Here is a 26,993-nt window from a genome sequence, read left to right on the forward strand (position 1 = left end):
TATATATATATATTCATGTGTGACTGCAGTTTCATTTGTGTGTCTTGGATTTCAGTTGAAATAACTGGCAAGCCTCGTATTTGGCTTTGACACTTCATGATGCTGACGTCTCAAAGGCCAGCTCATGTTCTGAGAAATGTATTCCATTTTTGTAAGATCTGTGAACTAATTTTTTTTTCAAATTGCTTTGTATGTTAATGGCGTCTAAATAAAACAACCAATAACACACATTTTTCTTGGTTGGTAGTTGTTCTTTGTAAATAAAATCTTCATATTGTCTTGTGTCTTGAGACTTAATGTTATGATGTATATGACGTGCAAGAACAAGGTTTCTTTAGGCCTGGGTTTCTCCTGGTGGTACACTGGTAGCAGCAACACAGTCAAACCTCATTATACCGCCACCTTAGGGACCTTTGGAACGAGCATGAACAGCGGGGCTGGCAGTTCTACGGGTTCCTCTGTTGTATAGCCCCGACTGCCCGTCAAGGAACACAGTTCTTCTGTGCAATCTATGTTTGAAGTTGAAGTGTCTTTTTGTTAGCAATATATATGTAGTACAGTGGAGTCCACTTATAGCGAGTCCTGAAATAACGAGAAGTCTGTTATAAAGACACTTTTTAAAAACCCTGTTTTTTCCCTTCATTACCTTTGTAAATAAAATACTGCCATAGCGCAATCAGACAAACACACGAGTCGGTTATAGCGGAATATTGCTGCTGCTGTGCTCAACGCATAGGTCATTTATACGTATAAGTAAAACCTCGCAAGTTGAGAAACTTGTTGGTGATCTAGCGAAACAAAGGATGGGAGAGCCCACAATGAAGGCCGCAGCGAATGAGTGGGGAGGGTATGGAATGCTCAGACAAGCAGATCGCATCGCTTGATAGGCCAGTAGTCTAGATTATCCAGCCTACCATGCCTCTCACTTCTCCGATGTTGGGATGGAGAGGTTACAGTGCTGTGATGATGGAACGAATGTTCGACATGCGCAAACAGATGGAACGCACCAAAGGGTGTGGTGGGGTGGGAGGACAACACAGCGGGCGAGTACTGTAAGCCTAGAGCCCTTTCTTTCTGATCGCCAACACCGAGCTGTCAACGTCACTAGCGCTAGAGAAAGAAACCTGATACAATTTTTGATCAAGTAAGACCTAAAAGTCATGCTGAACAAAATCATGAGAGGAGATAAAAAAGAGAAATAAACAAAACACCAAACTCATAGATTAAGCCTACTTTTCTATTTCCCTTGAATTTATTACTGGATCCCTTATAATGAGAATCCTGTTATAACAGACATTTTGCACCAGCCTCTCGTTATTACAGGATTCCAATGTACACGCACATGCTGAATTTATTCAGAGCCGAGAGTCTTCTCTCTCTTTATCTTCATGTCTTTCTTGTGGGAAAAAGATATCAAGTAGCCAATCAGTGGGTGTTATGCACCGTGTGCAGTGTGTACCACTGGCGGTCAGCTGGTTGATGGTATGGTGGGGCAAACTTACATTACTGTGGTTGAATTCAAGAAACATGTATGCCACATTTTTGCTTTTTCCATGGCCGAAGATCTTTCCCCGTCATATATCTTTTGTATGTGAGGATGGAACTGTAAATAATTTGTTTACAGTCCAATCCTCACATCGAAAAGATTGTGACAAAGAGAGATCTGCGGCCACATAAATGCAAAAATATCTATCTTAGAAAAATGTGGCAAACAGATTTCTGGAATTGAACCATCGATTAGTTAAAAACCTTGCTGTAAGTGGAGTTAGTACACAGTATAATGGGGGGAGGTGGGATAGGGGCAGTACAACTAGAGTTGACTGTACTACTGTACTCGCAGTAATATGAATATGATCATAGCCCCCTTTCCTATTCACCATCAAGTAGGATCTTGTATCCTGGGCAAACACACTTTCCCTAATTTTTGCCCCTTCACATAGCTTCAAATGGGCACTATGTAAAGTGTTGATGTGTGCATCAATATGATTATTAAGTCTGAACTAGTGATAGATAACAAATAACATGACAGACAAGTGAAAAAAAAAAATTGAAATTGTGATTTCCTCTCACAAAGCTTTTCACCATATTCTGTACCTTTTCTTTTAGTAGAGTGCATTATAATTGTCGGCCCAGCGGAGCTCCCTGACTTGTGATCATTTGGCTTAATAAACTTAATGTCTTAATTGGCGCAGAGGTGACTTCGCTAGTGTCTGTTACGGTCGAAGGTCACATTTTGTCACCCTTTGTAATTATATAACTTCCTTTCCATCCCACACAGCAAAGCATTACTCAACTGTGATGTTCCGAAAACTCAATGTTGTGTTTGAAATATCTTGGTTATAACTTTGTATCAAAATATTTCTCAACACGTTATGTGGGAATTTATGGCCACACTCTATTTCTTAGCTTTAAGTTATTTTTACTTTTTTTCTGATTTTCTCAAAGTATTCCATTCAAGGATTAAAAATATTCTGTTTTGGGAATTATTATAAGTTACATAATCGCAGAAATGGCAAATTAGAGTGAAACTGGGCTATCTGAAGGACCATTTTCAAAACCTGAAAACTCAAAAAACCATCCATGTTAATTGTTATTATTGCTATCTCTATCTATGAACTAATTACATATTATATTTGTAATCTGCACACTAATCTTAAGAAAATGACGTTAGCCTTTGTTGAAATTGTACATAGCTATGAATAACTTTATTTCTTTTAGAAGACTTGCATTATATTACTTATATTAGCGAATGAAAACAATAGTCAAAATAGCAAAGTAAAAAAATCATTAACATTTTTTTTCTTCAAAAATTAGAAAAGCTAGCGTCATTTTGTTTGAAATTGCATGGTGCACTTACTCTACAAATTTCACGTCTTTATCTTCTTTTATGATTTTTTAGCTTTTAGCTTTTAAAGCCTAGAAATCAATATTTTGAGGAAAGGAGTAAAGGCACATTTCAAAATTGCTCTGAAGCATTGTATTGGCTCACAATGTTACAACCTTTATTATTTCTTTGAAATAGAGCTTTGGGAGTACTTCCATCAGATTTAGCCCATAGATCAAATTTTCAAATATTCTTTTTAACCACACTTGTTCGGGGGAGGGGCTCTCGTGACGTTAGGTTATGGTGTTCTTTGCCTCTCATCCAATAGGTCCAGGGTTGGAATCCGGATTGCAACAGAAAATTTTCTCCTTTCACCTCCTTTCCTGCTCTCTAACAATGTTCTATCGTCTGCTTTCATCTCCATTTTCTGCCCCGACCCCTCACCTCCTTTGCCCCCTCCTCTGGGCTCCGGACTCTTTCTGCAGCCTTTCTACTGCTACTCCTTGGCTCCTTCTAGTTCTTACTGGTGTCTTCCAGTCACACCCCTCGTCTTATGCTAGGTAAGATCTAACACCTAGCCTTCTCGGATATGGGCGAAAAATCTCGGAGGGCCAATGTACAAGTTGCGCACGTTAAAGATCCCTTGGTGGTCCGAAGACGAAAAGAAGAGTAGGCTTCGGCCGCCACCGGGGCAAAATTCAAAATTTCCCACCAACTGAAAATGTTGAATGTGTCTCGCGCGCTCATATGACCGTACGGTGGAACTCGGATTTAACAAAGTCGCCGGGCCTGACCTAAAATCTCGTTGAATCCGAGTGTTTGTTATAGCAAACATGAGGTTTTGTGTAGATAATTACAGACACTGAGCAAGTAATGTATAAAGAGAGGTAACAAGTGGTGCCTGAAATGCCTGCATATTATGAGCTGTGCAAAAGAAAAAGACCGATTCGTTCTAATGCACGCCTGTTTCGTCTCTATTTGCCAAAAAGTTGTGTTTCTGTGTGGAGCCTAGCATATGGCAACTTTTGATTCCTAAGACCAGCAAACAATTCATTACGTAGAGTCAAGACTAGCTTATCATTGTAATAATGATCAGTTGCCGGGGGAAAAAAGACTGACGCGTTTGTATCTGCGGCGTTCCACGCCCGGACTGCTGGTGCCCCCCCGACATGCACACGTGTGCAGGCCGCCAATCCGACCCCGACACACGCGTGCCAACAACGCACGAGTTGGTATTTAAGAAGGCCGCTGATTGGTAACATGCAATTGGCAAAGTGAATAATGATTCACGATGCAGGTGCAGTGGGGGGGGGGGGGGGGGGGGGTTCCGGGAATAAATAAAGTTCGTTGTGGGAGAAAAATAAGGGAAGCCAAGTCTTGAACTTGAAGGAGCTGTTCACTCTTTAAGCAACCTCGTTGAACCCAAGCTTGCTGACTTAAGTGCTCACTGAATCCGGGTTATTTTTATTGATTTTATTGAAGAAAACAAAACAAAACGGGGAATCCACCTCCTCTCGAGGAATCCGAGTTCGTTGAATCAGAGTTCCACTGTATCAAGTTGCGAGCGCCGTAAAAGACTTTCCCACACAAAAACAACTCTTGTCCAGATAATAATAATTGCGTTAATAAAGCCAAAGCACATATCCACGCTCTACAGCATGCTCTATGAGTTTTACAACCATTATTACCCCAGTATTGAGAAATATTCTTGGCTTCCTGTGAAGCATACAGTACAAGTTGTGGATTGCACCAAACACTAACAAACTGATAAGATTTTTTTTACTGTCTATAGCCAGGTACCCATTCCCACCTGAAGTGAGGAAAATTTGTGTAAAGTGCCTTTCCCAGGGAAACATCAGTTCCCTGACAGGATTCAAACCCATGGCCTTACGGTTGGGAGTCTGAGAGCCTAACCACTAGGCCACCAACACCACATGTAAATGTGTAGTTTCTAGTAAGGACACTCAAGCTTTGGAAGTCACCATACTTTGCCAGATCATTATTTAGCATTGCCAACTTCATGAGCATCTACACTGTATTATTTCATCTAACGAAATAACCTGACCAGTTACAGTTTCTGTTCTGTTCTGCGTCTCAAGCAGAATTAACATGTCACGGGTGTGTTAAATGAAAATGATAACTTGATATGAGTTTATGAATACATGTACAAAGATACCGTACACCTAAAACCTAACTAGGTTGAAAAGTTCTGCACATTGGCTGGAGCCATCTCAGCTAGAGCGGCAATATGGAGCTGACCCCGATCTGATAAGGCAAGGCAAAAGACAGAGACCCCCACTCCCCATCCCCACCCCAACCGCCACCATGATTCCACTGCTGGTGCGGTATGCTTAAAAAACCACACACATTTATTTGTATGGTGTGTGTTTACTGTAACTGTAAGGTGATAAATAATGAGGCATTACTTTACTTTCCATCTCACCTCCTAGACCTTTCCAAGTAAGCAGAAAACTTTGAAAACCCAAAAGTCGAGGCAGTCTCAGCTGCAACACAATGCGAACTGAGCTAACAGTAACAGCATGCCTTAACCACTTACCTAATAACAGATCTAGGCTACATTTACAGGAAAAAAACAACCAAAAAAACAAAGCCAAATTTGCAATACATTGTCATCACATTTATTCCAGAAGGTGACATGACCATTTCCAGACTGACAATACATAGACATAAAGCAGCTCCCCTGACTTAGAATTTTGGGATGGACGTAACAACATAGAAGGCCTAACACACACTGACTGATAGAGGATGAGTACAATAGCGGTCCTAACAACAATGACAAAACAGCGCAGCAGAAAATAAAGCATGGAAATGGCTATTTGCAGCAACATGGCGGTTTCAGTTTCACATTGTACTTGTACAACTTTTTAAAAAGTACATGGTATGTGCATAATGTAAACAATCGACTACAGAACAAAATAGGAAAACTCTCGGACACACGCATTTAGAGAAACACATCCACAGTGAAACCCCATGGTCTTTAACCACTTGTGCAGGCTTGACGTACCCACATTCTTGGCCACTCCAAACCAAAAAAATCTTGCCTAATATTATCATGGACAAGGCTTTATATCCTCATCGACAAAATCTATTATAATTTAGTAGGTGGACTACTTCTAGATGCTTCTACTGATATACCCTGCACATAAGGGCCTGTGTTGAGTACTGCGTTTCAGCAGAAAGTTGGAGATACTTGATAAAACATATTTTCCTTTCAGGGGTATCGAACTTGCACTTCTTGTATGATTTAAGGTGAAAATTGAGAGCAACAGACAACAGTCTGCCATTTCCTAAATAGCTGTAACACGTCATAATATAAACACCCTGTAAACTTTATGAGTATTGTTCGAATATGTAATGAATTGTAATGGTGTGTGTAAAGGTTTTATACAGTTTGAGGGCACGATTACAGCCACAATTCGCCAAAGATTGCCAAAAGTATAAACATTTTACCCAACACATTGAAATGAGGTTTCTGAGGAATACAATATTTTTATGGCTCCATTCAACTTGGATTGAAATTCCCTTTTTGTTTATTATTTCAAGTAAATAAACAACGTTTGTGTGTCACTGTTGAAATCAGGCCCCCATCAAAATAATGAAATTGAAGAAACCATTTTTTGCCCCTAGGGAAATTTTTATAGACTATCTATTTTTGCCAAACACATTTTATATCCATTTAAAAAACGCATTGCCATGTGCATTTTATTTAAAAAACATATAACTCCTTTTCCCTAATTTTACCTCTGACACCAAGTGACACTAACTTCAACTTCAATCACAAAATCCCAACTTCTAAACAAGTTCCAGATAGAACAGTACTTTTTTCATCAAAAGCTAGACAAACGAATATAAGCTAAAAGACAATAACAATAACTTCATAATATTAATATATATGCCAAAATAATTGACAGGGGCCAGATTCCACCATATCACGACAATTTTCATACTTTCTATTTTGTTTGTTCTGTTTGAGTAACATCGACAAAAATAATGGTCATTTGGGGCTGAGAAAATGTAAGACAGACGGTCAGAAACAACAGGGAAAATAAAGAAACAGGACCTACCAGTGGCGCCCTCCAACTATCCGTCACAATTGTACTTTACTATGAGAACTAACAAATTTGCGTAGATTGAATGACCCTGGCCTACAAGAAGAAATCATGTCGTTTGATGAATCACATGGGAAAACCATTTGCGGGAAAATCATTACGCTTTGAGAAAATACAACCATTAATAGAGTTTTCTGTCAACTGTCAGTGAAGAAATTGAAACATCCTTTTCATAAATCAACATAAATGAATGATTTAAAGCATTGGCATAGCATAATCAGGGAACAAAATTTTGTCTAAAATGAAACCTTGCATCTTTGGTACAAAGCATTATTTACCCCCAGAATACATACAAGTTTGAATATTTCGTGTATATTGCATCAGACAAGAATTTCGCATCATGTCTGTAACTATATGCAGACAAATGCTTTTTAGGGTCATATAAGCAAATGATTCAAGTTCCAGATCTCTACAATAGACCAAATAATGTGAGTGCATGTATGCACTTAAATTACAAAAAAGCATTTATAAAATGCGTACTAAAGCCAAAGTTCATAATTCTCAATGACTTGCACCTTTGTGGAACTAGCTTAAGAAAAAGATTTTTTTAGTAACAACAAAGTCATGAAACTTTTGTGACATACAAACCCTCCAACTGACAACGCCCTGCAGTAGTTGGTGGAATTCAGATTCAGAGCAATATGTTTATCAGTTTTAAATGTGTGGAGAATACAAAAGCAGGCAGGACGGACAGAAAGTAAAAATACAGAGACTGGAGACATGATACGGCGTCCATGATTAAAACTCATATTCAAGAAATTAATATTGTTCCCGAGGTTATCAGTCAAAAATACAACTTGCTGTCTGTTTTACCATGCAGTCTGAGTCAATATGTCCCAGTCCTAGTCTGTTCAATTGGGTTTTTTTAAAACACTTCTTTAACACAAAAATTCAAGGGGGCATACAGACTGAAGGAAACAAAAAATATTGTCAGGGCAGCAGCAAGCCTTAAATTTAAAAAATCTTCTTACAACTTTTCTCTGCATTCGTAAATACACAGGGGGAAAAAAACTACTTGATTTCCTTTTAAAAAGGAGCGCCAAGCTGGGTCGTATGACCGATTATCACCATGCCTGCAAAAACCATTCTTGTGTAACGCATGTCATACTCAGCCATCCGCCCATGTAAAAATTCAAATTCAAGGTATCCCTTAGGCCGAAAAGTACAGCTCATTATTTTCAAACTTATTCTATATTTTTACAAATACCACAGTCCCTTCACTTTCTCATGCCCAACGTTATTTTCAATTTTCTCAAAAACTACCAGTTGTATTTCCCTGCTACAGTAAACGTCTTATATTTTGACCGACTCTAACGTTTTCATGTAGTCAAATCTGAATGTCAACGTCAATCAGTTTATTCAAAGTTAAAGCAACTAATTCCTTTGATTTGATGTTTTTGGTGGATCACAAGATTCCTGACCTACAATTTCAATATTACTGTAATGAAAGAATTTTACCACTTTTCACAGAACACAAAAAGCATGCAATGAGGAGAAAATATGAAGGCCAGAGTGAAATTGTCACCGCGGTTGTTTGATGAGAGTTTTACAGCACTCGCAACTACATAAGGTCATTTGTGGTTGAGTGTGTGGGACACAAGCTGATTGTTTTCCTATTAGTTCACAGCACCACTTGGTTTAACTTTATGGTTGAAGTTAAAACACTGCCGTTGAATGCAGTGATTCAGTAATTCAAATTGTGTACATTCAATCAGGGTCAATTTGTTCAAAAAACAAAGAGACAAAATCAGCTGGCTACAATTTCGATTTTCAAAAGATAAAAAATATTTCAGACAGTCAATAGCATTTCGAACATGTGTGCAAATTTTCAGAGCATTTAGTCAAGAGATAACTGAGGTATATATAGCAATACAAATGTGGGCATAAAAAAGTAAATGGACTATGACTGTACTACAGTACCGCTACTACAGATAATCATAGTTATAGAGAGAGAGAGAGTTGGTTAATCCCATCGACATTAGACGGAAGGCATGCCACCAAAAAAACCCTCTGAAAATAAAACTATGTACAGAAATGATAAGACTGAGTGATAAGGAAAAGTGAAAGTTACAAATAGTGTTGTTCATCTTCCTTTCACAAAATAGCAGTTTGGGGGAAAAGAAAGGGGAGTAACATTAGACCTGAGATGACTGAGTCCGATATTTCCAAATAAATGTATCTTCTGGACTGGATTTCCTTTTCTTTGTACCGCACTTTTCAACTGCTCTCGTATCATGTGTGATAGAATTCACTTATACGTAAACACCCTTGCATGCATGAACCGTAGAGAGCAAACTCACAACTATACATGATACAAACACATGTATCTAGCTTTCAGCTACAGAGAAGCATATTATTGACACAAAAACAGTTGTTTAGTGCAGGAAAAAATAGCAAGGATAGACAGACAAAAATGGCAGAGGGATAGTAAAGTAGTGAGACCCATCCACGGCGCCTTCCAACCAGCCACACAAATTATGTGTGAGACAACACAATGGCAGGTGAGAATGCTCAAAAATATCAAACACATTTTGCCAGTAACACATCTTTAGTCACACACACACACACACACACAAAATGTCTAAATTTGGGTATTAGATCCGAAGAGCATAACACAATGTACACAAGTCGCTATCTTTTGGCCATTTTGAGTTACTAAGATCATGAGGTCAGGAAGCAAATATAATTCTATCTGCAATATCAAAATCGTAAGATGATTCAGAGTGGTTATCAAGATATTCAAAGAATTGCATTCGAAAAAGCTTGACATATTGTGCAACTCAAAATCTTTTACATATAATTTCAAAGAATTAGGTACTGAGCAGACAGCTTTCCCATTCGAAGGTAGCGAAGTGTGTACACCAGACCACCACAATCAGACTAATGACAGTGACAGCACATCTTCAGCAGCCACGTGATAACAAAGGTACATACAACTCAAACTTAAATATAAACACTTAATTTTTTAAAAATTTGCTTGGTCAACTTAAAAAAAAAATCATATTATAAACAAATTGAGAAAAAAACCCAACACAGATTCCATGCATTAATGATGATACGACACTCAAATTTACAATTTACACTTGCGTACCGATTGATCGAGATTCTCTGTCTTTAAACAAAACTTTGACATTGATATTTAAAGATGAGACAAGAAGTCATATATATTAATATATATATTTGCATTAAGGCAGACAGGAAAAAAAATGCAGCAACAAAACACAGTGAACACAATATAAAGTGAAGGTTGATCACAAGAATGTCCCCACACAAAATGCAGTAGTTACTGAGTGAACAGTGAAATCCAATTGGCCCTTGGTACCCATAGACAGCACAGACAGCAGATCATTAATGTAAGCCCAATCTACTTTCTTAATACATTTTGTACTCCTTAAATACAGAGAATGTCAAAGAATTATACTGGCCTTGTTCTGATAATCTTTTCTTTTATTTATGGTATAGAGGTCCTCAACATGAACTTTAAAACAAATGAGAACCAAGTCTGCCATTTCCAATTTCTGATTTTTTTTTTTTTGTGCATTGAATGTTGTTACAGGTAGTAGCTATGTAATTCATAGATGATATCAGAAACCATTAGGACTCATGGAAAAAACCCAGAGAAAATAATGAGTAGGCCTGTATATCACAAATTCACCCACTTACAAAAATCCACTATGTCCATATATAAAGATTTCTGTAAGAAGAAAAATATGCTCTACTTTAGCAGCAGGGAAACCTATTCTCTTTAACATTCTAAAAAAATGTGTATGATTTTCATGGAGGAAATTGTATGATCATATTTCAGCTGTTCAGAGTCTTCAACTTTAGGAAAGTGTAAGCCAGTGTCAAATTCATGGATGTGCCTTTTGGTAATTTTTTGGGGGGGTTTTTGTAGTAGGGGAAAAGGTATGAGAAACTTCAAGGGCTCAATAGTTTAGTAATCCGCGGCTCTAAATTTCATTTCACGTCAAATATCAGCAAAAGGGTCAACTTCATGAAACATAGAATAATTCCTTCCCCTGTCCTTCCAGTCTGTGCATACCGAGGGCAGACTGTCATATGGTGTGTCTTGCTTACCATACAAGTGGACAATCACAGCAATAAAACTCAATCCTCACAATCATGTACAGATTTCAGTTATTTAGTAATTAAGTTAAAGCCAAAAATAACGCACGGACAACGGTGAGTGATGTGACAATTTCTGACACACCCTTTTACGTGACACGCTTCACAACATACATGTGTACAAATATAATAATACTATACAGACGCAAAAAAAGTTGAGAAATGAAGGTTCCAGTGTAGTTGCACAAACTGTCACTGTTACATGTGCATCACACATGATGACATGGCAGGCTGGAGATTATTCAGACAATCAACGCAATAATAAGGCCAAGAAAATAGGTTTCACAATTAAACCATGCAAAGATAGTAAGGCTTTTGTTATGTGTCCACTCCTTGCAATATAAAAAAAAAGAAAGAAAAGGGAAAAAAGTGTGAAATTGAAACAATGACAAATAGTACAATTTATACAAAATCTCGTATATCCTGGGAAACGGCACAGAGCAATGATGGTTGAAGCATTTTTCAAACAGCACAAAGAATCTGTAAGTTTGTTTCATACAGATTGTCTACATACAGAATCTTACAGTCCTTGAAGTTTGATAATTCCAATACTTCTGATCCCAGTGAGGTACAGGCAAATGCATAAAGCAACCACCCCCTCCTCCCCCAAACAACAGATCAAGGCTACATTTCAGCAGGCCTATACTAGGGCGTTTTCACAAAGAAATGTCGTGGTAACCAGGTGTTCTGAGAAATATTCCATGAAGTAACCATATATAAAACATAGAACTGGCATTCAGGACATACACATACTCAACTTGTCCAAACTCTAGAAGCTGTGACACTGAACAGAGAAAACTGTTGGCATGGCAACTTGCAGTGTACACACAAAAATTGAGTGTTACTTCAACAAGTTCCAAGTAAATTATGATCCTGCCACCTTCAGGTGCTGTCTTAAATACTCTACCAATCTCGGCAGCAGCCATGGCTTCAGGAATTACTACATCAGTTGTTTGAAAAAAAAAGGAAAGAAACTTTACATGTGCCATTAATAACAAATGCATCCTTAACATCAGACAAAGGTGATAGGGACATGCACTGAGACACATGTGTGTAAAGTACCTAGTTTTATTTGTACTACTTTTTGGAAACGTTAAGAGAAACACAACTTGAACTAAAGAAACATTCAAATTTTCAGGTGAGACTACTGACCGCTCCCATGAGGAAGAGTTTATCATAATCATGAAAGCGTCTCTCTTGAAAAATGCAACCCTCACCCCTCATCACAGCTAGCTAGTCTAACCAAGCCCTCCAAAAATGCATCCTTCATCACAGTTAAAAAGTTGTTTTATTGGCAACATTGACATGATGTTATTAGTAGGAAAAATGCTGTCTTATTCATGGCCCATCATCTAGTCACACTTCACTCACTTCAGCCTTCATCACAGATAATGTCATATTCAACGCAGCTTTCATCACAGCGACAGACTCAACAAACCCCATACACTGTACTAGACAGCCTTCATTGCAACAAGTATCATGTTAAACATTACGAAGCGCAAAACCTTTATCATTTGGATATCAAACGTTACGAAGCGCAAAACCTTTTTTCATTTGAATGCAAATCCTTAGGAAAGGACGAGTCCACCACTCCAGAATACAATTGAGCCATCTGACCATTGTAATTAAAGTAAGCATTGAGAACAAAGAAACAAAACACCTTCATGTTTTGCACAAAATACTGGACGCAAAGGCATATTGACAATACCCCTCCCCCCAAGCACAATAATGAAGTTCACTACCAGTTTCAACATGCAGGCTGGATAGTCTTCTTCTGACAGACTGGAAAACAAAAAAGTATAAGAATTATTTGTAATAAATGTAAAGGAATCCAAAGAGGTATAAATAGAACTAGAGGTCTTTGCTGTGACATCACGAGTGTCAGTCAAACTTGAGGGGCGCGCCACCATTCCGGAAAGGAATAAAAGGCCATTCGGCGCACAGCAACAATTTTCAATCAAGGATTAATGATACTCTGCGAAGTCTTTGATGTTGATTTCTTTTTCATGTGATTTGCCTCTCGCTAAAATGTACTGATAGGAATTTTTGTGATTGTTTACCTTTAAATGAGCCTGATTATTTCCAAATAATGCAAATAGGGCTTTTTGCACGGTGAGACCATAAGGTAGAGTAAAATTCAGAAAAAAATGAGTGAGATGGACTTGATGATGACTTGTTAAAATAAAAAACATAACCAATTGCTGTGCATCGCCCAAATAGTAGATTTGATTTAGCAATGCTGACAACAACAAGGCTCTCATATCGGCCTTCTGGAATCAGGAATGTGACTGAGAAGTTGCTAAAAGCTTCAGCTGCAACTCTAGCACATCTTCAAGGCTGGCTTAACGGAACAGAACCACTGTCAGTGTTGTTGAGATGAGAGAATATAAAGTAGCCTACCAGGCGTAACTACCCATCAATAAGACCTGCGTAATATTTTGTCTCATTTGCGGAACCAATGCCAAAAGCATGTGGAACAGCAGCAACAGGGGTTCATGGAAAATGAGGTGTTATGTAGCCAAACACCAATGCCAATCAATGCCAATTTTAGAAAATATTGTGAACGTTTAAGATAAATCGACAATATCTTGGGAGTTGCATTTTAGAATGTTGTCAATCTATTATAATCATTTGTGCCCGATATTAAACAATGCTCATTTGGTGTGCACACAGGATCCATACAGTGAGTGATTTACAGTATCCCAGCGTGACAGCGCTGTTTCTAATCCTCTCAAAAATGGCAACAAAGCGAGCTGAGTGGGCCCGCACAGCAATAGAGATTTTACATAAGTGACGTCACAGTTGCTACCTCTAGTACTAATATAACCCCTTTGAAAGGAATCATACAGAGTGTAACAGTACGTAAAAGATGAAACCTAATAAAAGTGGACTAAACCATGGCAGACATCATTTTTGATTCCTATCAGTAGACTGTAGATTAGATGCCACCTTATCCAAAAAAAATTATTTGTTTAAATAAAAAAACAAAAACAAACAAACCTACAGCACCAGCACTCATATTTGAGCTACAAAGCCAAAATCCTTAAACAAACACATAAATTTGAAGGCAGAAAGAACTTAATAGAAGAGTCATCAAACTGCTTCTCAATCTTTTGTGTAGATCAAAATCAAATCGTGTGCACAACTTGTCGCTGACCCAAGATGAATACACCTCGACAGAAACACTATACTACACACACAGGGCAAAACGTAAAGCACATGTTTAACAAAGAGGCACAAAATCCCTTTTTCATATTACAAGTACAATTATTCCAACTCAGCATGATCTTTTTCAAGATAAGATCAAACAGTTTCATTGGCCCAAATAAAGAATACTAGGAGGGAAAAAAACCTTTACCTTTCCAATACAAATCTTCTTAGTTTCACAGGAGAAAAAGATCTTTTTACAAACCAATCCTTTACTTTACACTTTACAGACTCTTCTAATGTAACGATTGCCACAAGAAAGGCAAATTTTTTGTCGTATAATTTAAAAAGTGGAGAGTATTCACAGTATGGGCTTGTCCCATATCAGTTGGGTGTATATTGTGTTTATATAGTCCAGAAATGCGTAACAACAAAACAGTACTGGTAGAACAAGATGAATTATAATAGTTTCATATATATATTATTTATAGATCTATATATATTGCACTGTTACATTATTTACTACTCATTATCATTCATTGCGTTGACAAGTACAGATCCCACACTGTAACTGCAGCAGCACGCAAGAAAAATAATAAAGGGCAGAGGCCACATGATCTCCTGCTGACTACTTTATGATATTGTACAATCTGTCATGAGGAATTCCCTGCTTTGTTTAGGTTTGGCACAGAATTTCTCCTGTTTAAACATCCTCATAAAATATCCCAGGAACAAGTTTTAAAAAACACTTTTTTTTTACATTAACTTCTCCAATGACTGTTCGAGAAGACAAGTATTTGTTGAATGTATTAATTAACAGAGAATCACGGACCCATTACAAAGCTACTGAACTAAACAGCCCTCCATCATTGAATTGTAGAATTGAAAATACCCATGTATTATGTATCTTGAATATAAATGGAGATATTTGCAATTGAAGAATTGTATCGAGTCAGAGGTAAAATTACCGCACAAAATGGTAACCAAAATTTGGTCACTTCCAAAGCTTGGGAATCCTTGGAAAGTTCAAATTTACATTTTTGGGTGCCTTTAATCAATGGTTTTCAGTAAAATTCAGACAGAAATGTGCTTAAAATGGACATTAAAGGTACTGAGCCCCCCCCCCCCCCGCCCCCCAAAAAAAACAAACAACAACTGCCAAACGAGAGAAAACATGCCGGTTTCTCAGATTTCATTATTTTTACGAATGCCTGCTTCCACCATGGTGCCTCACATTGTTACAAAGTCATTACGAATATTGCACATCAACTCTGATCACACATAGAGTTTCAGCAGCTAACAAGGAAGGGCAGAATGCTATGGTCACCATGCTCCTTTCTTTGTGTACATGATTCGTTTGTCTTGATATGTGCGGAGCTCACAACTAACACAACTGTCACCTAGTGCTGGGAAAAAGCCAGAAGACACCGCAATAAACAGAGAGTTACTGTTTAGTTTAGTGTTAGGAAGAGTTTTACAGCCTTGCAACACAATTTGGTCATACACATGACGAAGATTAGAGGTGTTACTAGAAAGTAACACACAAGAAAAAGAAGAGAGGTCAATATACTTAGATATTTTATAGGTAGGTAAGAAAAAATAAACCCCACCACAGGGCTCCTCATACCACTCACAGTTGCTGTTTAGTTATGTCGACAGTGAGCAAGCATGATAATGGCCACATATCACAAAAACAATCGTTTCATTGATGGAGAAATAGAAGTAGAAGGCCAGACTACAGCGCCAGCCAATTACAATAACAGAAAGAAATAGACATAAAAAGAAGAAACTTGAAGAACCACGAGCATAAAATAATCCAGAACCGTAAGACTTGAAAACTATTGAATTTAAAGAAGGCTAGCAGTACAGGTCTAGAGCAGCAAAGGCTACATGTGCAATTCACCTTTGCGGTCTGTACTGGGGGATTTTAAAAAAATCAATGTGGGTGTTTTTACACCCCCAACACATTTAGATTAGGCCATTCAACCATGCCCGATTGAGCCAACCCAGACTGAGAGGGAAACATCATACCAGCAGAAAGATTGAGACACTGGATAAAAATTGTCCTATTGGGGAATTGAACTAGGATCTTCTGCATGCGACAGCGAAGCGCTTAACAACTACATCACTTGTTGCCTGTGGCACAAGAGGCACATCATGATGTTAAAGAGGGACAATGATATGTCTGACGACACAGTGGAATCAGGCTCTCGTTCATTTTTGGGCACGTAGAGTTATTGTTGTCATCTTAAAACTTGTTTATTTCCTCAGCTTGAGAGTCCGCGGAAACTGAAAATTTACATTTTTTGTGCCTTTAATCAACATTTTTCAGCAAAATTCCACACAGAAATGTCCACTTAAATGGGCATGGAAGGTGTTGAGCCAAAAAACAAAAATTCAATAAAAATTCACAAATCTATGGAAAAATGCCGGTTTCTTCACTTTGATTATTTTGACAAGCGCCTAATTTCACGACGCAGCTTCACATATATTGCAAACTCTGATAATGGCCATTTAGTCCAGGGGAAAAGTAAAACAAACTTATTGACAAAAACATCAGAGGGAAAGAAAAGAAGTAGAACTCTTTGTGAGAAAATGAACAAATCATACACTGGAAAGCATCAAGAATAGAGTACACAGTACAAATCCAAATACTGTATACATATTCATATAGACATTCGAAAGTCTACAAATGTACAATCTTTCACCTGAGGGCTCAATATTTAATTGTTTCAAGGTATTTGGCAGGGCTGCTCTTTGATCAACCTCGCTGAACCATAAACACATTCCCTTTTGTTAGATATCCAAACACATATAAGACCTTGGATAAGGAGTTCTAGACCAGCTTTAAAAAATCTTCTTGTATTAGTAGAGGTTTTACGGCGCTCGCAACTGTATAAGAAAAAAATCTTCAACCTTCAAAACAATTATATTGTGTCGGAAGACACAAGCCCAGCCCCCTCTGAATTAGACAAAAAAACAAACTGACATGAGTGGAGAACTTTACTGCAGAGCTGAACTCATTCTCAATACATACTTTCAAATTGAAGGAGGAAAGCTATAATAAAAAAACCTCTAACCAACTCAATCACAATCTCCTACACCTGACATAACCTCATTCAAAATGAATTGGGGACGTGCTAAAGAGAAGTACAAAATAAAAATCATGGATGGAGTGTTGTTCAATATCAAAGCGAAAAGCAAAAACCAATGAAAGTAGGACATACCAGCAGTGCCCTCCTACTCCAACCACCGACCAACTATTGTACAATTAAGGAATGTTTGCGGATACATCTACACTGCTGTTATCAAGGGCACTGCAACTGCACTTTTTAAAAAAGATTCGAAGTTAAATCAAGTGATTCAAATATCAGATGCAATACATCATGAAAGAAAGGGGACTGTAAGCCTTAGACACAGCACTACTACAATCATTTCATCAACTGTAGATCAAATCAGCACCAGGTACAATAAACATCTTTGTTCAGTTGTTTTCAAAGACAGAAAAAGTGGCACAGGACGGGCTTTACATATTTATATAATATATTTAGAGTCACGATCTTCATGCTGACCACACAAGAGACCCACTGTCCCGTTTCGTACAGAATAAATTCTACCGAAAACACAGATTCACACCCTAAAAGTATTTTATAAAGAAAGAAAAAGATTTACATGTGTATACGACAAACAATAAGAACAAATTCAGCATACTGAAGACCAGCTGTTTTTGAGCAATAAGATCTGGTAAAGAGCAGTCCGCAGCCAAGCATTTTACGTTCTTGATGTTCAGGCTCTTTTACACATTTACATTTGACCCATAAACCACACACTGGTCTATGAACACCATTACAAGACTTTATTAATGCTTACTACCCAATGAACCCCCCCCCCCCCCCCCCTCCAAAAAAAAAATTAAAAAAAAAAAAAATATATATATAAATAATAATAATAGCCTCTCAATCACATACACACCATACATAAAAAAGTACGCCTAGCAATGAAAAGGAAATTGACATGACCACACAACATATACTGCACCACAATCTGCATAATCAATAGAACGATTTAAACAGTTCTGAGCCATATTTTCTTTTTTAAATGCTCAAGGCTGAAGAGAACACAGAATTGCAACAACTTAAAAAAATGCATGTTCTACACTGTAGAAAATACCACCTTTTAAAATCATCCAAAACATAAACGGATGATTCTCCCTTTTTTTGCAACCCCCCTCCCCCACATATCAGGACAATTTGATTCTGCAAGCAATACAGTTTCTTATTTACTTGAAAACTATATACATAGTAATTCTTTTTCTTTTTTCAGTAAACAATCAGCTGCTTTGAAGGTGCACTTCATCAGTCATACTGACCAATGACCAATATTTCTTCACTTATGAACTGAGATTGCTTTTAGAATGTTGCCTTGGCAGCAGGCTTGAACATAGTTGCTCTCTTTCAAATTTCAGTCTGTATCTTGAACATACACTCTAAAAGGACCCTCTGATACTGTGCTTTTTCTTCCCATTCTAAATGTTTGACTTTTGAAACATGAAGTTGAAAAAAAAGTATCCTCCCCATGCCAGACTATACTTGGAAATCAACCAAGTAGTTTGATCAGCATAAAAGGCAAGAACCTTTCCTCTAGACTAAAGTGTCCTCGCACTGAAGATTAATTTACTGTAAACCGAACAACTCAACAATGCAGGGCAATCTATCAAAGGCATTTCAGACAGAAAATGACAGATCAGTTATGCTGAATATTTGTTTCATGTTCTTTTACTAATCCCAAAATCTTATAGAAAGAGCCCAACTGACTTCAACTACTACCATCTGAAATACTGAAAACAATGTTGAAAAAACATTTTTAAAAGACTTTGACATACAATTTCTCCTTTCTTATAATACTTGTTGAAGACCTATGACCTCAAAATCACAAAGTCTTTGCAGGTCATGACAATGAGGAAGAGCAAAAGAATTCAAAGCCACTCTGCATCCTCCATTTGATAATGATAATTCATCAAGTGAAAAAAGACAAATAAATGTCCCAGTCTGCGTAATTAAAAAAATAAATCAAACAACTCCACATAAAAAAATGTGGATGCATAACTGACTTTAGAATCACACTGATATGCTATCAAACAAGGCAGTTGATACTGCCAGCAATGTTTTATTATTTATACTGATCTACAGTCCAGTACTTCATAATACCTCCAGACAACCAGTCATGTCACTTTGTACTTAGGTACAATACAACAGCAACAAACCCACCTTTATAACAATACATCATGATCTAAAAAGGTAAATGTCCATGAACATCCTTACCCCTCTTTACAATACAGCAAGCCAAACTAAGAGAACACTTTATAAGAATTCTAACATCCACAGTAAATTCAAGCATGCACAATCAAAAAAAGATAAATGGCTGTTTGGAGAATGATTCCAGCTTAAGTCTCACAGTTCTAGAAGAAAGGGATAATTGTTCAGCTCAGTCTGTCATGACATTCTGATTCTGCCGATCATTCTCAAACTCTACAAAATCATCTAATAGACTCGGCCAAGCCTCTGTGTCGTCATAGCTGCTGAGATCTTCTCCAACTTGTTCAGTAAAGTTCAAAAACATATCCCACGTGTCTTTGGGGATTCCACGGATACTGGTATGTTTTTCTAGGAATTCTAGCCAATGCTGAAGCACAGGGGGCTCATTCTGCGAGAAGACCAGCTTCCACAAACTTATCGCCATCTCAGTAGGTAACGTCCTCTGGCCTGAGGCATTGTCTAACCCAAATCTGTAAGTCCATCGATAGAGATCTTTAAATGCTTGCCTGTCTTTCACCTCAGCTAGAAGGTCTGGAAATTTACTCTGTATCCCTTTCACAGAATCAACTTTCATAGCTTTGCAACCTTGAAGAAACTCAGATCTGGTAAATTCACACATGGTTTCTGCTTGAAACTTCCATGCTAACACAAGCACAACAAATTCCTCCGGCTTGACCTCAAGGTCCATACAGAATTTCTCTATGCCATCAGCAAGAATACAATCCTCGTCTGCATCCTTATACATTTCAAACATCACGAGAATTTTCGCCTCTGACACTTCACGAGAAATTAAGGACAAACGCTTAGCCTCCGCACTGCCCCCTTGCTTCTTGATTGGCGGAAGCTTTGGGTAGGGTGTGAACATCTTCCACTCCGAGCCCGGGGTGCTCACAGGCGGGTTCGGCTCTCCACAACCCGTGTCCTTACTGTCCGACACGGGGATCCCCGCAATATACAGAGTGCGGCTCGGGTTGGCCTGTCCCGAGTCGGGCAGACTGCCACCGGGGCTGTGGGGAGCCTGCTTGTCACAGCACGGGGACAGGCACTGCCCCATTGACGCCAACGCCACGCACTTCCTCACTGCTGCATCTTGCCAACCTGCAGGAAAACAAAATACTGTTCAGTGCTGTAACTGTAAGTGACCCTGCTTCAAGTCCACGCTGAGAGCAATAAGATGTCTTAGCAAAGAGATGGAAATAAATTTGAATCTGTATGCAATAGCACAGTGTCTAACCATTATATGTACAGCATACCGGTACTCAGTGCTAAACATATTGACAAACTTTACACAATACATTCAAACCACACACAGCAGATAAAAACCCGCTGTTCTTGCAATGTTGTTTGTAAAATGAAAAAGAAATATTCCAGCAAACAAACTTACAAAGAGTTCCACAAAGTAGAGAGAATCAACGGAAAGGATAGAAAAATTGACAATACTTTAATTTTTCGTTGGGCGGACACTAACTAATCTTGGGCTTGGGTTTTTTTAAAGACAGAACTTATGGAAAACTATAAAATACAGAACAGGGAAACATAATTTGCCCCCCTCCCTCCTTCTGGTCCCATAAAACTGTTGTCTACAAAAGTACTACTATACTAACAGCTAAGTTCCATTTTTAGCCCCCAATTAAACCTGTAGAAAAACTATAGATCTTTTAACGAAACACATAAAATGAAATGAAGCAAAGAAGAGACTGACTGGCTGAAAGCAATACACATGTGACCACTAATTACATTATATTATGTGAGTTATGTCGCTATGTCATCATTTTTAGTGTGTAATTTTTAATTTCAGATACGAAGTCTTTAAAAAAAACCTATAATATTAATAATAATATCTTTCGCTGTCTATATTCGGGTACCCATTCCCACGTGGGTGAAGTGGGGAATATTCTTTAAAGTAAATTAAAGTGTCTTTCCCAAGGACACAACGTCAAGGTCCCAGATGGTATTCGAACCCATAACCTTACGGTTCCAAGTTCGAAAGCCTAACCACCAGGCCACGGACACTACAAATACCAGGTTACTTGTAAGTCGTGTGTGTTAAATCAGGGTGACTGCCAAACCAGCTTCTCAATTTTCCAGGGAGGATCCATTTTCCAAGGGCACATTACAAAACAGTGATGGCGAGTTACGAATATCAGTTTATTTGCATGGCGACACAGCGTTAATAATCTGTCCCTGAAGAGAGTTGCATTTAAAATAGCAAACGTTGCAAAAAGTGGCAAGAAAACTTGCAAGATGGGTATACATAGCTAAAAAAAATGTCACAGAATACATTGTGGTATATATATGCCCATTGCAATCAAAGTAACCAACATGAGTTTTGTTAGATCAAAATCAAAAGTATGTGAATAGTGAATGACTGCAAAAAAAACTGGACTGTGCATATATCATATTATATGAAACTAGCTGGGCCCCCTTTCGATGAAAGGAATGATCGGTGCTTTAATATCAACTAAAAGTCATTGGCCTACTATATTAACACTCTAGCCTTCTGGAATGGGGCAATAAATCTTGAGAGATGCAAAAAATTATAAGGTCTAGATCTATACTCTCAAAACAAAATGCCCCTCCGCGAAATATCGCTTCCGGATTTTCTAAAATTACAGAGACAGAAGCGTTGGCCTACAACAGCAATTGGCGAAATAAAGTACTTTAGCTTTTTACAGCAAAACTGTCTCAAAACTGAAAAAAACAAGGGCGTCATGTTCTGGAGAATATTTTAAAGAATCTTTTGACGAAAATCGCATGTCGATCGATGCAGCCATTAAAAAGCCTTTTGAATAGCAAAATTCGGGCCACCACAAATAGATAATAGATATAGAAATCTATTGACATAGCTTGTCGTAAATATGCTCGTTAGAAATGTCTCTATGCAGGATACAAAGTAGACTAGGTCTAGCTATACAAAATGAAAAGTTTAATTGAAAAAAATCAATATCCGCAAAGTGGTTGTAATACAGAGTAAAAGGGACTTGATAGTTTCTTAAGACTGAGACCTGCGCCTATATTTAGTAAGGTTTTATGGCGCCCCTAACAAGGTCATTTGAGCGCCAAGGGGTGGATGTAAACAGAGAAAGTCCAAACTAGGAATCAGGCTTACTGAAGTTACTCTGCTCACCCCTCTAGCCTCAACAGCACAAAGTCAGCTTCGACTATCAAGGCATCCCGGAAATAGCAGTTCACAAGAGAGTGACAAAACATGCAAAAGAAGAAGAGGGAAAATGACGATAGTAAGGATGAAGAAAGAAAAAGCAGCAGTTCCCCCTTTGTTGTTCTGGCACAGTATCATGAGCATGACATTGATAAAAATAAGCCTATTTACAATTCTAAGACAAAATAATACAGTACTTTATTATCCCAGAGGGAAATTTTCCTTGGCTGTACAGGACCGTAAAAACACATGCAGGTATACATTAAAAAATTTAAATTAAATATTAAAATTCAATATATGAAAGGAGAAGTAAAGCTGCTGCGACCAATGTACTGACACTGGCAAGCCCCTTAATGTGTGTGATTCCATAATTTACATATAATATCCTGTACTTTTTTTTTTTTAATTACACACATTTAGGGTCAAAACAGCCAATCTTTTTCGGACAGGTGGACACACGCCCTTATTTGTTTGTTTGTTGTTGTTTATGGGCTGTTCTAATTTTGAATTCTTTCTGTTGTGAATTTTTCACGTTTTTACACTCATCTAAAAATCTCTAGACGAGCTCTTGAAAATTGAAATAGATATAGACCCAAAAATTTGCTCCTGTGTGTGTGTGTGTATGTACGTGCGTGTGTGAGTGTGTCTGTGTGTGGTAGTAAGTGGAGAGTGAGGAGTGTGTGTGTGTGTTTGTTTTTCGGGCTTTATTTCAGCCTTTATTCAGTAACAGTTCAAAGTATACAAAAATAGAAACACAGGATCCATTCACTCAAGGGCTCATGAGTCGTTCGTCTCTTTTAGTTTCACTCATTCATTCAATTCCCGTGTTCTCTCCCGTGGCTCATCCCCGTCCGCATGACTTTCATACCCCACCCCCTCCCTCCAGGCACACACAAAGAAAATCTCACTCATTCCCTTGCACCCTGCGAACCATGGACAATAATATAGATCTAGGCAAAACACTGCCTGAGCTGCATTCCTTTCGTTCGGGAGCTATGGACCAGGCCAGGGGGGGTCGGTGTCATCGTCTTGTAGTTGCTGTCGCCTGTGGATACACTCGCACATTCTTCCTTTCACCCGCTCTTTCACTCACACAGTTCAGCTCGTCATACGTTCAAAAGTTGCCCATTGGTCATGTTTAGTTAGTGTGTGTCCATGTGCATGATGGTGGTGGGTGTGTGGTGGGTGTTACTGAAGGTTGTCTGTAGGCGGACTTGCCATGCGGTGTTCCTTCCCAGACCAGAGGCGGAAAAAAATTAAAGTTGGTGCCGAACTCTCGCAATAAATAGGCAAAAAATCACGAGACCGAAAGCCGCAAACTGTTCGGAGAAATTAAGATCGGCACTATTTCTCCGAACGTTCGGAGAAATAGTCACTTCGTAAAAAAAAAAAACGAGGCCAAAAAAAAAAGCTGGCAGGCAGCGGCTTGGTCTGAGCTAAGGCGCAGAAGTGAGTGAGTTAAATTATGTTCTGTACACACCAACCAAGGTCATGATCATTAGCTTAGCCAATTGGCAATTTAGCTGTCTGGTCGTATAGATCTAGCCTGTGACCCTGTGTCAACTGTGACTCAGGTGACTGACTGTCGTAACATTAAAGTGTAATTTATAAGGAGCTGACCCTTAAGTCCAAAAGCTAGAATCTAGAGTCAAGTTAAGTCTAGTTTAAAAATAAAAGTCTAAAATTAAAAAGTGAAGAATTTTGTCAATGATAGGCCTACTACTAAAAAAATGGCCGTCTTTATTCGGACTTGAGTCCGAATAAAATTTTTCATATTCGGACTCAAGTCCGAATTTAAAAAATCATATTCGGACTCAAGTCCGAATATGAAAAAAGGCCACCTCTATTCTCACCCGGAGTGAGAATAGTGCAGGCGAGTCTCGTGGCTATTCTCACCCGGTGCGCGTTCACCAAATTTTGCGTTCACCCTAAACCACAGAATTCTACACTGTGATAACAGAAAAATTGTAGAATTCTGTGCGGTGAACAAACGTTCCATTACAACTGTAGCCTACTAAACTAAAAGCGTACAATTTTGTCTGTGGGCAGTGGAGAAAGAGAGAGAAAGAGAGAGAGGAGTAGCGCGAGAATTTCCGGGCAAAACAAAATGGCGACCCGCGTAGTTCGGCTCGATTCGAAAAGTTAAATAGCCGTAGCATCTTTGTATACAGACAACCAAATTAATTTACTTTTGTGTTTTAACATCATTTTTTAACTTTGTTTTGGTCAATTTGATCGTCCACACCGATAGACAGTATTCAGAAAGAGACAGAGAGAGAGAGAAGAGGGGAGGAGTTGATCTTGCGAGAACTTCCGGGCGGGTGAGAATAGCCACTTTCATGAAAAAATGTTATTCGGACTCGGGTCCGGAAAAAAGGAAGTGTCTTCATTCTATAGATCTAACGTTCAGTGCTTCCAATTTTCCGCCATTTTTTAGTTCCCCCACACCTTATCTGCCGATCCGATGCCCTCCGCCTCATTGATACGCCCTCCCACCCCCCCTGATTCCCACTTTCTTTGTTGTAGAAAAAGGTAAAATTGAAGATTAGCAGACCACCTGGCACCTGCATATTATGAGCTGTGTAAAAAAAAAAGACCGATTCGTTCAAATACACAAGCCTGTGTCATCTCGATTGTTTACCAAGAAAAAGTTGTGTTGCTGTGCAGAGCCGAGCATACACGGCAACTTTTGATTCCATAGACCAGCGCACAATTCATTACGTAGATCTACGTCAAGACTAGCTTGTAATAATGATCAGTTACCGGGGGAAAAAAGACTGACGCGTATGCGCCGTTCAACGCCCGGACCGATAGTGCCCCCCTTCCCCGACACGCACACACAGCCACACGTGTGCGCCCGCCCATCCGACCCCGACACACGCTAACGAGCCATCTTTAATTGCTTCTGATGACCTCTTGACAAATAAACATTTATTAGAAGCGCTATAACTTTTCAGGCCGGCCTCAAATTCATCATAAGATAAAAACTCGGCTCCTGCACAAAATGCCATTTGGCCCGAAGTGATCACGGTCTCTACCCAGCCTGAGGCGAGTCACGAGTGAGGCAGGACAGGAAGCCGGAGTCACGAGTCACAGGAAGTCGGAAGTGATGTCATGCTGGACAAGAATCAGAGTCCGAAAAACATTTTTTCATATTCGGACTCGAGTCCGAATAGTCACTACGTTAAAAAATAGGTTTAGAATAGATCTCTAGATTCTACATAGACATAGAAGTATAGTAGAGTGAACACATGGGATGATGACATGGGGCATCACTGTTATTTCACAGGGCAACCCCCCCCCCCCTTTAGTATTTACCCTACAACATTATAGCCCCTTCAATCTCATTAGCCCACTCATTTAAGACTTTGAAGACCAACTAGAATGCAGTGCAAGACTCAGCAAATCAGCAGCCAAGTCACAAGTGAGGCAAGCATGACTTGAGTCTTTTTCTCTCGTTGCTACTGTGACAAACAAATACAAACCCCTTCAAGTTAGTTCCAGACAAAGATTCAAGACTTGAAGGCATTACTACACGAAGTCAACAGAAGCCATCGTAATCCGATCAACCATAGAATTAGTCAGCATGCAGCTCCAGGGAAAAAAACCTCAACTACTTCGCCGACAAAGTTGAGTAAACACAACAAAGGCGTCAGCTGCTATGCTAAAAGCCAACTTCCTGTTTGTATGTGACGTCAAAAATATGCTGAGCTGGCCAGCTAGTCTTCAGTCTTCATTTAGTTTCGAACAGTAGTTTATCTAGATCTAGATAATATATAGTAGTTAGAACTACATGTACTAGATATCTAGTATAGGAACAAAATGAGAAAGGAGGGTTGTGGATTTGTCTGTTTGTTTGCTTTAGTTTGTGTTCCCTTATTTTTCTATATGAGGGAAGGGGGGAAGGTTGTTAGTTGGTTGTTTTTTTCTGACTGATAATCTTGGTGGTATCCAAGGAGCTTACTTTTAATCTCCTTGGTGGTATCTAATCATCGTTTAAAATGTTGCCGTTTGTGTTGTCGTTTACTCTCAATTTTAGTTCCTTGCTTGTTGGTATTTCGTCATCATTGTATCTATTATTACAATAATGTAACTATTAGCAATGCAATTGTCTGGGGCTTGCCGGTTGCTCTTGACCGCCTTTTCCCGACTGACCCTACGCGATGTAGCTCACGAACAGGCAGTCTTTAATTCTTTCTTTCTGTCCTTTTTTCTTAGTGCGCTCAAGCGTCTGATGAGTTCAGTTTGTGAGGCATGTGAAGGTGGTTACTACTGGGCACAGAATTCTACAC

General features: G+C 38.7%; 1 protein-coding gene across 1 annotated transcript; it reads right to left on the reverse strand.

The window, feature by feature from the left end:
• Window positions 1-18,438: 18,438 nt before the first annotated feature.
• On the reverse strand, window positions 18,439-26,381 carry LOC101854794 (DCN1-like protein 3). Its single transcript, XM_005097986.3, has 2 exons — window positions 26,187-26,381; window positions 18,439-20,639 (listed from the first exon to the last, which is right to left on the reverse strand). The coding sequence occupies exon 2, from the start codon at window positions 20,593-20,595 to the stop codon at window positions 19,711-19,713; it is 885 nt and encodes a 294-aa protein (XP_005098043.1). The 5' UTR covers window positions 20,596-20,639; window positions 26,187-26,381; the 3' UTR covers window positions 18,439-19,710.
• Between the last annotated feature and the right edge of the window lie 612 nt (window positions 26,382-26,993).

The sequence above is a fragment of the Aplysia californica genome, unplaced genomic scaffold, assembly GCF_000002075.1.
Source record: "Aplysia californica isolate F4 #8 unplaced genomic scaffold, AplCal3.0 scaffold00170, whole genome shotgun sequence".
Classification (NCBI taxonomy): Eukaryota; Metazoa; Mollusca; class Gastropoda; order Aplysiida; family Aplysiidae; genus Aplysia; species Aplysia californica.

Excerpts from the sequence above, each read along its gene's own strand:
- LOC101854794 (XM_005097986.3), bottom strand. The coding sequence starts at position 20,595 with ATGGGGCAGTGCCTGTCCCCGTGCTGTGACAAGCAGGCTCCCCACAGC.